We start from the raw sequence: 16,049 nt of genomic DNA on the forward strand, positions 1-16,049 counted from the left end.
ACATTATAACGTCCCCACGGCTGAAAGAGCGAGCATGTTTGGTGTGATGGAGGTTCGAATCCGCGACCCACAGATTGCGAGTCGAGCACCCTAACCAATTGGTCATGCCGGGCCTAAAATAGATAATATTCAATAAGAATTCTAAAGTATTCTTGATCTCAGAACCTCTCTGTGACTCACAAATTTAATTAAAGTATAATCATTAACTTGTAGAAATAGTACATATTGGAATAGACAAAAAATACCCCGAAATTTAGCTTTAGAAGTTGTAAACTTACAGCTGACCCACCGGTAGACTTTGGAGTTTTTTTTGTTTGAATTTATGCACAAAGCTACACAATAGGCTATCTGTGCTCTGTCCACCACGGGTATAGAAACCCGGTTTCTAGCGTTGTAAGACCACAGACATACCGCTGTGCTGCTGGGGGGCGACTTTGGAGTTAAAATTGTATATTTAATGATCACTGTAAGAATATTCTCATAGAAAAAGAAATACTTGAAATGAGATATAAAACAAAATTCATTCAAGAGTTAATAATTTTGTCATATTCATCGAAATAACGTAATTTCAGTAAACGTTTTGTGTTAAGTTGAGCTTGAATGAGTAAATTAACAGTATTCTTATCAGTTTCAGATATACCCTTATTTTTATTTAGAACATTTACTTCAAAGCGGGCTTGATAATAACGAAATTGCTACAAATCTAAAATGGCTTGAAATACTTTTCAAACTTGTCCATGTTTTTGAACATTTCTACATCCCACAGGTGAGAATGATGTTTGTTTTTTGACTGCGTATGAATCAAATGTGATGCAGGAGATCGTTGAGAGTGAAGGTAAAATACTGCAAGACATGTAGAAATATGCTTGAACGTTATTACACTCCAAAGGAAAAACAATTTTTAGAAAATTCGTGAGATTTTTTGTTTCTTTGAAGTTAACCACAAAGCTACACAATGGGCCATCTGTGCTCTGCCCACCACGGGTATCGAAAACCGGTTTCTAGCGATGCTAGTCCGCAGACATGCCGCTGAGTCACGGGGGGGGGGGGTACTCGATTATAAAAATCCTAATCTTCTAGACAAATTACAAAAATCATTGATGGAATATTACAAAGATCGCGCATATTCTATTTAAAGTAATAAGATTGTATCACCATAACTCTATACACAGATATTTAGGGCCTAATATTATATTCACAATACTAAAAATATTCGAGAAGAAGCATCCAAGTGGCCTGACTACTTAGAAAACTATACAAAAGGTGAAGTGTTCGGAATTATATGATGCAAAAAAACAATGACAAAACAAATATATAAAAATGTTAATAAAGAAATAGCTTTAGGAACATCACATTTGTTGAATGAAATATTTTATTCAAAATATTGAATGTACAATCTTCGAGCATAAGTTTAGTTATTATTATAACATTTTCCGTCTATTAGCCTGAAATGGAATTCTACTGTTGCCATTCTTTGCGTTAAGCTTGTTTTTTGTTTTGTTTTTAATACACAGAGACAGGGTTTTCCTTATATGGTGTGTCAAGGTCGTCGCGAAAACGAGGCTGAGCATTTTGACGAGTAAACAAAGCAGATTCTCTTCATTCATTCCAACCCTAACTACAGCCACTATATAAGTCATCAGGCGGTTAAATATAGAGATCCATACACAAATATAATTTATCAATCCCCACTTCTTTCAAAGGTAAGGCTTAATAGTACATTTGTGTCTTTTAAGATGAAAATAAATTGGTTAACTACAGCCCTTTGGGTAATAATAGAAACTTTTTAGCCCTATATTTTAGTTGTATATATTTGTATATATAAGACTTAAAATCCTTTTTGCACTATCACTAGCAACAGCATACTGCTTGGATGGCTCAAGAGGGTGATCAACCATTACACCAAGATCCCTTTCTTTCATTACAATTAAGGTTATTCCCATCCAAATTATACTTATAATTCAAAGTATGATAACTCACATGCATTATCTTGCAGTTATTATATTTAAAATCCATCTGCAATTTATTTGCCTAACTCGCTAAATGATCTATATCCCCTTTGTAAAGCAACAGCATCCTCTTCACAGCTAGCAACACCCGAGATCTTAATATCATCAGCAAACTTAAATAACTTATTGACCATTTCTTCATCCATGTCATTGATGTAAATCAAAAAGAGCAAAGGATCCTAAGACTGAGCTCTGAGGTACCCTACTTGTGACATTAATCTAGCTTGACTGAACTACATTTGTAACAACCCTCTGCTTTCTTCCATCCAGCCACTCTCCTTTCCAATTTGCTAACTTATCCCCCACACTTGTTGAGATAATTCTTTACAAGCCTTTTATGTGGCACCTTATCAAAGGCTTTTTGAAAATCTATACATACCTAATCTACACCCTTACTCTCATCTATATAAGCAGTAATCTTTTCAAAGAAAGTCAAACGATTTGTAAGGCAAGATTTTTCCCTTATTGAAACCACGTTGACTATCAAATAAAATTCTAAACTTTGTTAAATGACTTTGCAAAGCATCTTTTATCATACTTTGCAAAGCATTTCCCACAACTGATGTAAGGCTAACAGGCCTATAATTACTGGGTGATAATATAGCGTAACTGGTAATTGTCGGCTTCAATGTTTCAAATACTTTAACATAGCAAAGTGATTTAAAGCCATACAGATGGGTATTTAACATTTTAAGCACCTTCACCATACCTTGTCAAAAGCCACGTGCTGTTTTTTTTTACTCGTCAAAATAAACTAAATCAATATGGCCACCGAACCGTGTTTCTGTGTATCTTACGATGATGGAAACCGTTGAGAAGATGTCTGCATCACCTTTGCGAGCATACGATAAAAGAAAACTATGCGTTCTTGCCAACACATGAAAAATAAGATCCGCGGCTTGTTACTGATTACGCATAGTGGTTGTTGAAAGAGAAGAAATTAAATAGTCCTACATAGTTTAGGCCTAGCGTTTATATAAAGCAATTGGTAAGAATGCTACAGTATTTTAGGCCCAATACTCTAATTTTTGTTTATGAAAAAGCATTAAAAAATATAATTTTTCCATTTTTAGGCAAAATATCAATAATTTTATGGCTTCGTAAATATATTTGATTCAGATCTGTTAAATGGCAAGATAATAACCAAAGTAGTAAAGACACGTTTCTATCCTTTTCATGTAAAAGCTATTAAACTGTGCTTTGTGTTTTCGTATTATTTATAGATGATGTGAAGTTATTATTTAACGACATTGAAAAGAATAGGTCTCCCGTGAATAATTCTATTGTTTGTAGTATGTAGAATATGGGTAATTCAATGTTTAATATTGTGATAGCAAAATTGCAAATTTTAAGTGAAATTAAGTGTGACAGCTTTACGACAGTAACATGTTTATTGTTTAAAAACATATAATTTCTCTTTTTTTGATAACATTTAATTATAAAACATTTTTATCTTTGACTAGGATGTAGATCTTTTGTATACAATCTCCCCACCTTATAGCCTTTACGAATTCGATTTTATTTTATTTTGTTTGTTTGTTTGTTTTGAATTTCGCGCAAAGCTACACGAGGGCTATCTACGCTAATTTAGCAGTGTAAGACTAGAGGGAAGGCAGCTAGTCATCACCACCCACCACTAACTCTTGGGCTACTCTTTTTACCAACGAATAATAGAATTGACCGTCATATTATAAAAACCCCACGGCTGAAAGGGCGAGCATGTTTGGCGGGACGGGGATTCGAACCCGCGACCCTCAGATTGCGAGTCGAACGCCATAACCACCAGTCATATTTCTTTGAAACTCTGTAAGAAAACTATTCAAAAGAAACAGAAACAATGTAAGTTATCCAAACAGATAATATAAATAAAGGTACTACTAAAAAGACTGGAATGCAGTAATAATATTTATTTAATCAAAATTTGAAAAACTTTTCAGAACCTTTTAATTAAATGTAGTAACCTATAGTGAATAGTAAACAATGATCGGTTGAACAATTGAGAAAACAGTTTGCCATACTTAAATAGAATTCATTATTATGGATGAAACTTTACTATATGAGAATGTTGACTGAACCTGATATAGCTACCGTTATATATGTACTATATGAGAATGTTGACTGAACCTGATATAGCTACAGTTATATATGTACTATATGAGAATGTTGACTGAACCTGATATAGCTACCGTTATATATGTACTCTTGAATAATTAAAAACAAAGTATAGCGCTTTTAAGTGATTTCATAATTAACCACGTGTAGTTTATTTTTAATTGCTAAATACTATACTTTTATATGAATAGAGAAATTCAAATTACAACTAAGTAAGTGGTGAAGAAAGGGTGTTATTCTTGAAACCTCCACCTTCCTCGCTGTCACCAAGCTAGAAGTTCATTTATAGTTTCGTTTTGAGTTTACTTACTGATTAATACATGATATTACAAGTTACAACTTTTACAGTAAGTAAAATTTGTTTTTAGAACAGGTACGACGTTTCGATCACTAGTGTGATCATTCTCAAGTACACAAGTTTTAAAGGTAAATAACGTTTTAGTATTTAAATCAACATTCAACAATCTAACAATGTATTTATATTCTAGAATTGATAGTGGTTACTTATTCATGTACATATCAATCCGCGGGAATTTAAACAGATTATTTATACTTATGTAACTAACTGCCAAATAGTGCATGCCATTTGTGCTTTTAAGTTGTTATTTATGGAATTATTTATGAGTGTTTGTGCATATTTGTTATAAATTGTGATAAACATGTTTAGTTGCTACACTTTGGGCACCCTGGATTCTATGGAGTAATTGCTACAGCACTAATAAAAAAAATTAAACCTTTGCTGACTGTATTGGAGAAGTTATGTATAAATCTTCAGTATTTATATTGTTTCTATCAGATAACAATGTTAAACACTATATATGTATTTGCCACTACCAGATAATATATAGTTTGCGTATCTCTGAATGTATGTAATTCAAAGTGCTTAAACTTATAGTTTGATTTTAAATATCTCGATCATCTTAGTTTGGAGGAAGTTAACTAAATATAATGTGCTCAACTTAACCTATTTTCTACTTTGTATAATTTGTAATACAGAGTTTTAATATTTTCTGTTTCTATAGGTAATCTGGGATCTGCATCTCTTACTGTTGACAATAAGACTCGTGAATCCTGATATCAGTAGAATGACTACCTGATAGTGTAAATACTGTAACCTGTATATTTAGTAGTTACACTTAAAACTTTTATACTAACATAATCTGAATACTATAGTAAACTGTAAGGTTATGAGTAGTAATTGAAAAAGTAAGTTAATACTAATGATGTATATACGTTATAGATACAATTTTATTCACTGAGATTGAAAAATTACAAATAATATGAGAAAAGGTATTCCTTTCATAAAATATGAGATTCACCCATATACGAGATATTTCAAGATAGGTTTGCTTATTACGGATTTTAACAGCATAATCTTGTTAAACGTATTGAACATATTCTGTTTGCTTATTACAGATATATGTTTTAACAGCATAATCTTGTTAAACGTATTGAACATATTCTGTATCAGATCCAGATTAGCCACCTAAACTGATTTTGTTGTACACAGGAGAAGACATTTTCTTGAGCAATAAGTTGAATATATTTGTAGAAAAATAAATTGCACTGAAACCTTTGGCCTTAACTAATGTTTAAAATATTTATTACATGTTTACTGGGTTTTTAATATGTGCTACAGGAAGAAAGTGTTTGGTACAATGACCGTAATAGAACATTTTCTGTTGATTTCATATTCACATCGATAACACCATCTTGTTTAAAAATTGTGACATTCCTCCAAATCCTGAAAGTTCATTGTACACTAGAATATATATTACTTTATTAATTGTATGTAGTGATTTTGTTTTAATTCAGGTTAGAAATTGTAATCCTAATTTGATTTTCTCATATAAGGGGTGTTCAAAATAAATCACACTTTTTCCCCCGAAGTAATAACGAACTTGGTAGGACCTCGAATATCTTTACTAAGAGAAAACGTCATTTCAACGTACTCTTGGGTGATTGACTCTTCGAATTTCATTTCTAGCGAAAACTTTTGAATCATGGTGTTCACTAGAACTCAGGTTCGTGTCGGGATGGCTCAGAAACTAGTCGCAGACATGCTCCGAGAATTCAGGTCGGAGCTTTCGTTCAACAGTGCACAGAAGAAATGTTGGAAACTGCCTGAATGCGAGAAACACAAACGTGAAACCTTGATTCATGTTCTCACTGATGTGCTCAAGAGACAACCATATAAACAGACATGTTTGTTGCATTGCTGAAATCTTTTGCAAATCGATTAAAACTCGTGCGTGAGAACAATGGTGGCCCAATCAAGCGATATTGATACTTGGTATTACTTTTTGATTGAATTAAAATCTTATTTTACTTTGTTATGATCTCGGGGAGAAAGTGTAATTTATTTTGCAACACCCCTTACTTGTGATGGAAATATAGTACAATTTCATATTGAGTACAACTGTGTTTTATCTGTTTTTATAATTCAATTCCACAAACAATGCAATAAAAATTTTAATATTTATTTTTATATTATCAATTTAGGAATTACGGCTCTGCTACCACTTGAAAAATCGTAAGCTTTACAAGGTGTAAATTTATACCCTTTGGTGAATACTTAAAATCATACGTGTATAGAGGAATAACACAATTTGAACACTCTCAAAGGTGTATAATCCTTGTTACTTCATAATGGTGTATTTGTGGTAGCAGAGCTGTTACTCCCATAAAGGAATTAATTCACTACCTTTTTTTTTCTCAGAGTATGATAGAGAAAAAAACCTTTTACCCCTCTTTCTTGAAGAGAAAAATTTTCTGTAATGTCTTTTTCAGTGTAATATTAGAGAAAGTCAAATACTAACCACGTTGAAGGAACTTATACTTTCCCAAGTTGAAGGAATTTATATTTAGGCGGTCGTCTTTTAACTTGATTGGTCACCAAAGATTAAGGGCTAAAATGTATCGCATGACAGATGTATTTCCTTTCAATGGTCATGTTGATTGGCTATGATGACCAATTTTTTTGACCAGCCGGTAAAATAAAAATAAAAATCTTACAATTATAAACCCATTACAATTACTATCCATTGTGAAGTTGGATTGGTCAAGTCTTGCAAACTAACCATGACTTGACTACACCAACGCATTTATGGGGTCATCCAGTAAGTAACCCATATATCATACGTTCTTCTAACACTCTTCTAAATTGTTATTCGTAATTCATAACCTACACGCTCTACCTTCTGTTAACAGACAACTTTGGTTTATTTATAGTTTCCAAGATATATGCTTTGTCGCCCCATTAAGTTTTGTTTCTGTATTTATAGTTAAGCACAAAGTTATACAGTAGGCTGTCTGTGCTCTTCTCCCCACGGATATCGAAACCCGGTTTCTAGTGCTATTAGTCTACAAACTTACTGCTGTGCCACTGAAGGGGGGGGGCACTCTGTTAAGAAATAACTTCATTTACATTCATAATTTAAAACATATGTGATCTAGTACTCTGTTAGCATGAAAATTCGTTGTTATTGATAAATCTCTTTTTTTATAATCACTTTGGTCAACCAACTTGATACTAAGCAACATTTATGATATTCATAACTTGAAAACTGTCGTTTTAAGATAAAATATAATTAGAATATCTCTGTTGATATAGTTGTAGTGATTTATATTACGAGTCCCAATTCGAACTAAACCTGGCTTTCTTTAAATCAGATTTCCCCCGTAATTCATATATATAGGAGCTGCGATAGATATGAGTGATTATTAGTAATTATAGATTAAACATGTGCATAGTGTATAGCTTTTTTCTAGCCCTTTAAGTTATGCATAATTGCATCATATTTTTTATCTTTGAACTAGATAGATATTTTTCTGGAAAAACAAAGTACATATTAAAATGTCTTCCAGTTCACGTGCATAGATTTTAACCATTTAAGTAGATAGCTATACAGATACGTCCCCCTTATGTGCAGGTTAATTATTTGATTTGTACTCATACCTCAGAGTTTCAATCACACGAATGATATGGTCTAATAATTTAACTACTTAGAAACATATATTTATTATTAACACGACGTTTCGGGCTGACCACCAAAAAAAAAAAACCTTAAAAACCAAAATCAACTAAAACTTTGATTCCGTTATACTATGTAACAATATCATGAATATTGTAGTACAGGTTTTAAGAGTACATACTGAACAGCATAATTAATTTAAAAATACAATAAAGCAACTTTTACAGTAGGCAAGTTTTGATTTGAATAATTGCAATGTTTAGACCAATAGTATGGAGTCAACATTAGGTAATAATTACGATCAAAAAGACAATTTTCCTCTTTTCAATGTATTTAAAAATAGATCATATACTTTCAGTTATCGGTTTTTTTTTAGCTTTCTACAATTTTTAAACTCATTATTCCATATTACAGAGAAAAGTTTCTTTTTGTTGCCGCTATATAAAGTCAGTTATTGTCACACTGGTCATAAATTAACATTCATAATTGCATTATAGATTTGATGACTTTGTTGTGATTTTAAACGATTTTCTAACATTTATTTTAAAGAAAGTGCTTGCAAAGAATTGTTTACACTATCATTCCTTATTTTAAAAAAAATGTAAAACTCGCAAAAAAAAAAACGGACAACAAAAGTAAAAGATAATAAAATCAGATAAAAATTTTTCATTAGATGATATAGGTCGCATTTTTATCTTATGTTTTTATCGCCAGAAGGCAGGGAGTGGTGCAAAATATATTTTATTCCGGCCGTACTCTATTTTCTCATAAGTAACAAGGTGTTTAATTTTCAATAATTTAACTTCCAAGTATTTTTTATATATATCTTACAATTTAATATTATCTTTATATAAACAGCAGATTTAAAATGAAACATTAAATAATGAAAATTAGTAATCATTATTTTACCTTTTTTCTATCCAATGTCAAACAACTCAAACGCAGGTATGTGGTTTACTTTACAAAGGGCGTAACCTGTCCCTTTTGACGGTGCAGAAAAAGAAGCAACAGAAAAATCAAGTGAAATTGAACATTTTAGGTCACGTGTCTGCTATGCTAAACTTATAATCGTGTCACGTTATATTCTAGTTTGAACATATTGTTCTTTCTCATACTTTCACCTAAGTTATTGGATTTCAAGAGGGAAAAAAAATCTAGCCTGCGCCCTCTTTTTGTAGTATATATATAAGAGCAAGGGAAAGAGAGGGACATGTGAGCTTTCGAAGCAAGTACAACATTTTAAAGTTAAACTCAGGGTCTACATTCAAATTCATCTTTCACGATGCTGAAGGTGAGTTTAGCTACTTCTTGTGGTGATACGAGATTTGATCTTCAGGGAAGTGAATATATTATTGTTTTCTGACCTTAATATTTAGCGGGAAATAATATATTTAATATAAAGCCTTAATTATTGCAACGAGGATGCCAAAACAGTAAATTGCAACTGCTATAGTATTAGGCCTAAATAATCATCATATAATAATGTTTTCCTTAGTTACTGAATAACGTTTCATTCTAGCATCTTATGCTTATTCGGTAACGTTGCAGAAGTAGAATTATTTGGAAGTTTGAATTAGGCTAGAATAGTCGAAAAGTAGTAAAATACATATTTACCTTCAGGCTTTGGAATCAGAATGGCTTTGTGTTTAGACAAAGTTTCTTGTTAAAGAAAGGATGATGACACTTCTGTAAAAGATATTGTTCTTGAGTGCACTCTCTTTCCTGTTTCAATTACTTTGAATCATTATTACATTTCAATGTTGAGGTTATGAATGTTTATCTGTCCATTAGTTTTTGCTCAAGACACACAACTGCAGACAATTAATTAGTTTTGAAAGAGACTTAAAGGTCGGAAAATGTCAGAAAGAACTGGATGTTCTTCGAAATTACTTTCTTCTAGAAGTACTATAACACGTGTTCGTTTCACTTGATCAGCAGAAAGTAAAGACGTCTATTAACATTGACTTGATTTCAGTTTTATTAAATATGTATATAAATTGAGTTTTTGACTTACGTTTTTTTAAATGTGATATATATAAACAATAAAATATATCCCCTAACCCTTTCTGCTAGGCTGTGGTTTTCCTTACTGTCGTAGCTGGAGTATTTGGTGGCTACATTTCTGCTCCCTATGGATACCATCCCGATCCTTATTACGTAAGTATAAAATATATTCTTCATATAAAAGTATTCATATCTTTATTATTATGTATCACTAATTAAAGTCAAAAAAGCCATAGCATATATTTGTTTTTCACAGACAGTATCAAAAATGTATGATATCATTGAAATATATGCTTTAGTAACATCAACAAGTACTTTACAGCACGAACTGTCCCCATGGATAACAAGGAGGTTAATTTTACAACAAACGTTTTTATAATGTCGTTATTATTTTCTCCACTTTTATATGCTACTTCACAAAAACGTTTTGTCGGTAACTGTATTTTTTAGTTTATTTGGTGTTTTGTACAGAAATTAATGAAGAAACATATACACATAATGTGTTTATGTAGCATTTACCCAAGTAAATAAATAAACATTTTTTGTGATAAATTAAAAGTTTAACCTAACAACCATAGACGTAAGTCAATAATGTTTTGTATAATATTGTTAAGAAAATTAGCACAAACTTTCAACTGCTATGCTCTATCGTTAGCCACTAAACTCGTTATAAGAAAGACAAACGACAGAGTTGTATATACTAATCATACAAAGAATTTAATAATACATGCATCTTGTAGAAACCTGTAGTTCTACTAGCGACATCTATTGATAATCCTTATTAGTAACTGTCATTTTATCCTAGGCTGCTCCTGAGCCCTACAATTTCGGCTTCCAGACCGCTGATGAATTCGGTACTCAGCTGAGCCGACAAGAGAGCGGAGATGGAAGCGGTGCTGTCAGTGGAAGCTATGGTTATGCTGACGCTAATGGCATCTGGCGTCAGGTGAGATACGTTGCTGATGGTGCTGGTTTCCGTGCCGAAGTTGACACCAATGAGCCCGGAACTGATAATCAGAACCCTGCTGACGTTACCGTCTCTGCCAATCCCGCCCCTGTTGTCTACAAGCATGCTCCTGTTATCAAACACGTGGCTCCCATCTACGCTCCTTATGCTCACCCAGTTGTAAAAGCCGTCAAATTCCACTAAGAATACAAGAATCGAACTTCTCTCCATAGCTACAGTAATCGGTATGTCGTGGGAGAAAAGGTGAAGGTTACATTCGCTAAAGCAGCTTAAAATCGCACAATCATCCAGATATAGTGTAGTTTGGTAACTGTTGCTTAGTTCTCAGATAAAAAGTCTGGAATTCAAACGATCAAAATAATGTGCATTTTTTGTATTTATTTTGCTGTTGTTGAATAAAATGTTTATATTGGTTTTCTCTCATAACAATGTGTTGATATTTTGTTAACGTACAAGTGAAAATATTTTGAAAATAAAAGCTAAAGCTTCCTTTTTGGGGAAGACTTCGCGTTTGTTTCTTTACAAACTTCATGTTCACTTTTCGTGCCAATGAAATAACTGCTAACTTCTGGCTCCAAACATTCCTCATGATTATAGAAATAATATTTCTTTGCGCGCACGACTGCTCTGGCATATATTTTGTTTTTCAAGCTGCCTTGCAAACGTAACATGCACGTTTTACACATTTCCGCATAAAAGTAGCACACACATCCTGTTGAATAGGCGTAAGTGCTATATTTACAAGCAAAGAAAAACTTAAAAAAAGGAAGTAAATGTAAAGATGGCTACTATTAATACTTCAAACATAATGCAAACAAGATAACAGGGATGGCATTTCCATCATCCCTACATAATAAAATAAACAACCAGTATCGTAGAATGTTAACAGACAAAACTAAAATAAATCAAACTCAGTTGTGATTGAATATATATATATATTGCTATGTGTTAATTATTGCCTGTGCTATTATGTAGGGATGGTGCAAATGTCAGTCCTACTATCTTCTTTGCATTGTTTTTGAAGGATTGGTATCCGCCATCCCTACATTTAAATATTTTTTAAAGTTTTTCTTTACTTGTTTAATTGTTTTTTAATACAGTGTTTTAATAGACATAGGAAGGATGTCTTTATAACCAAGTTCTAAATACAATTAGGTTCCAACTGTAATATTTATTAACTATAATTGACTGAGAATTCCTGTTTCACCCTGTACTTAAGCTTTTTGAAGGGGCAACAAATGTCTGTAAAAAAACAAACTTCAAGGGATAATGATAACATCGCTTACACTAGAATTAGGATTTTGTTATCACTACTAGTTATTAATAATACTTACCTTGGTTATTGAGTTATCATGTAATAAAAAGAAGAACAATAAAGTCAAACTTTTTGCTATGATATTTACAGACATTCCCAGAACATGTGACTCAGTCTTTACACAGATATTGTTATAAAAAGAAACACTGTATAGTGTTGTAAAGTTCTGATGACCTATTGAGGAGATATTTAAAATACCATTTCGATGAACAATCTGAGCCATCCCTATATAAGCAGTACTAACGCCTGCCTGACAAGTATGAATCTTTTTGCCAGGATGACTCTTAATTATTAGGCTTAGCATATCTACTCTAAGAAAACGAGTAACCGAGAATGAACTATAAGTCCAACTTCTTGGAGTATATTTTCGCTAAGACTTTACTATTATTATACAGTGATCCTCGATTAAACTTAATGTTCTTGAAATGCACATAAGATCTCTTTTTTTTATAAATGGTAAATTAAGGTATTTTTCTCAGTTTAACATTTTTGGAAGTGTTATTTCATACGCACTAAAGTATTTAACAACCTAAATTCACCCTTTTATATTTTATTTGCTCTTACAAATTATTTAGTTGAATTTCCTATTCGGCAAGACAATAATAATGTCGGTGTTTTTTAAAAATGAATAGTGAGAGAGATGGAGAGATTTCCCGTACTGTTTGTTTGTTTGTTTGTAGTTACGCACAAAGCAACACAACGGGCTATCTGTGCTCTGCCCACCATAGGTATCGAAACCTTCAGAGTTACCGGTGAGCCACTGGGTGGGGCCTTCCTCTTCTAAACAAAACAGCAAATTCTGATTTAAACAAAAGTATTTACATTTAAAGTTTGTTTCCTTTTATATGCACATTCTTACTTATGTGTAAATACGCAAAAAGGGAAAAAAATGCTAAATATTCAAAACAACCAACACAGGATAAAAATATTAATTAGATATTTTACGGTTGGAAAGAAACTAATTCTGTAAAACAAATATACAATTATTTTCCTGAAAATGTTTACCCGATTCATTGACTGCCTTTGTGCAAATCAGATTCTTTTCCTGAAAATGTTTACCCGATTTATTGACTGCCTTTGTGCAAATCAGATTCTTTTCCTGAAAATGTTTACCCGATTCATTGACTGCCTTTGTGCAAATCAGATTCTTTTCCTGAAAATGTTTACCCGATTCATTGACTGCCTTTGTGCAAATCAGATTTATTTATACGTTAGATGACAAAATGAAAAGGAAAAATAATGAATTATTCTTTAAAAATCGTCTTGTTATCTTAGGACTGTTCTTATTACAAATAAGTTGGCTATATTATGGGCATTAGGTTTAACCTTTGTACAACCACAGATTAATTATAGCTCAACTCATAGTAATGTCTTCCGTGGAACAACATTGGATCATAATTAATGTAGTAATTTAAAATACCCATATTTCTACATTCTCTGTTAGATTTTCTATACAGAATTACCCTGAATGAAAAAAAATATTTTAACAGTATAATTGTTAGAGCTGTTTTTATTGGTATTAAATCCTGCAAGCTCATTGTTCTATTCTTATTTTTTTGCAGAACACAAAACATTCCTATTTCAAGCTCAAACCACTAGCGTTTTGGAAAAAGAGTTCTTACACAAACCTACCTTTTACAATGATATTCATTAATTGGTTTATGTTTTTATAATTTCTAAACAAGATCATATTGTCGGGGCTCGGCATGGCCAGGTGGTTAGGACGCTCGACTCGCAATCTGCGGGTCGCGAGCTCGCATCCCCGTCCCACCAAACATGCTCGCCCTTTCAGCCGTGGGGGCGTTATAATGTGACGGTCAATCCCACTATTCGTTGGTAAAAGAGTAGCCCAAGAGTTGGCAGTAGGTGGTGATGACTAGCTGCCTTCCTTCTAGCCTTACACTGCTAAATTAGGGACGGCTAGCGTGAAATTCAAAACAAACAAACACTACACTATTTTTTTTCGTAAACTCAACGACTTTCAACACAAATTGGTTTTATAAACATTTAACTTGCTTTCCGATATGCTGAGAATGCCTCTAATTTTATTATCCTTGGACATGTTTTCAGTAATAATCTAAGGTCAAATGCTAATGCGAATGTTTATTCATCATTATTGACACTTCATTGACATTATTGACCTTCACAATACATATCTTATTTTCATTATAAATTAGAAAATGTCTGACCTCACAAAAAACAACAAAAGGAAATATTTTATAGTTAACGAAATTGAAAATATAAAAGCTTTGATATGTCTTCAGGATTCATTAAATAAAGAACAATTAAGGATTGAACAACTAAGTAGCATCTTGTAAGAAATTATTGCAAAAGATTAATCAAACGGTCTGCAAAAAAATATAAGCTATAAATTTAAACCGAAGTAGAACCACTAGTATGAAACAATTACTCATGTACTCTCTCTGTCCGTGGTCCGAATTAAAGGTGCAACGAATTCCATGGAATATTTTGAAATTTTTAAACTCAGCTGTGCATCTTTCTACCATAATTAAACTTTTAATGACTAATTCACAAAACTAGCCTTCAGTGGCACAGCGTTATGTCTGCGGAGTTACAACACTAGAATCCGGGTTTCGATACTCGTGGTGGGCAGAGCATAGATGGCTCATTGTGTAGTTTTGTGCTCAATTACAAACAAACAATCACAAAATTAAGTGAAATATTTTGTAGTCTTTCTAACAAAAAAAACTAGGCAGGTTAATAGAAACTGATAAATAATTTGGATAAGATCTCCAAAGCACTGTTGACATAACTAAACCTAAATAAAAAAATCTTCCATGAATCATAAGCATGTTTCCAACAGTGATATTAATACACTTCGACCATTCTTCTAAGAAGAATCTGCCATTAAACGTGATAATTTTTCAAACAATGATATTGGTAATCTAATTCTCTACAATTATAAGCACAATTTTTAATCCAAAAATCTGACACTACACAAAATCCATTTTTCTATCTACACTGAGTGGTCACAAGTAAATAGACACCTAATTCTTCGTCATATAACTGATTTATGCCAACTAATTTGTGTTCACAGAGCACTGTATAAATGAAAATGGTCCGCACACTAATTATTTTGTGCTACAACATGCCTAGAACTCAAGGTTCTCTCCAATTGTCAGATTTTGTTAGAGGAAGGATAGTTGGTCAAACAGATGGTGGAATAAGTCAGCGGCAAATTTCGCAGAATGTGGGAATCCTGCTTTCGACAGTCAACAGAATCATCGTGCATTCAGGAAACACGGCAAGGAAACAACTGAGCAGCGTCCGGGTCGTCCTGGTCTATCGGAGAGGACAAAAAGGGCTGTCAAGAGGAGCATCGAAATGGATTCCAGATTAGAAATCTGTTCAACGGATTCTCCACAGATTGGGTTATCGTTGCAGAGCAGCTAGACGGAAGCCCTTATTAAGACCTGCCAACATAGTCAGACGAAAGAAGTGGGCAAGTGATATGATGACCAAGCCTCTGGACTTTTGGAAGACCGTATTGTTCTCAGACGAATCAAGACTCGCTCAATTTTCGGAAAGTGGAAGGATATGGGTCTGGAGAATGCCTTAACAGATTGCAGCAATCTGTGAACAATGGTGGTTTCAGTGAGATGGTTTGAGGAGCTTTGTGGGTTGGTGGGAGTTCGAGCTTAGTGGAG

General features: G+C 32.9%; 1 protein-coding gene across 1 annotated transcript in view; it reads left to right on the forward strand.

Moving 5' to 3' along the window:
* The window catches only part of LOC106458484, a 37,367-nt gene that overhangs the window by 9,023 nt on the left and 12,295 nt on the right, over positions 1-16,049 (forward strand). Inside the window, exon 4 of the mRNA XM_013918003.1 lies at positions 10,905-11,225. Within this exon, the coding sequence (XP_013773457.1) occupies positions 10,905-11,225 (321 nt within the window). The remainder of the gene's footprint in view (positions 1-10,904; positions 11,226-16,049) is intronic.

Source organism: Limulus polyphemus, unplaced genomic scaffold (assembly GCF_000517525.1).
Source record: "Limulus polyphemus unplaced genomic scaffold, Limulus_polyphemus-2.1.2 Scaffold470, whole genome shotgun sequence".
Classification (NCBI taxonomy): Eukaryota; Metazoa; Arthropoda; class Merostomata; order Xiphosura; family Limulidae; genus Limulus; species Limulus polyphemus.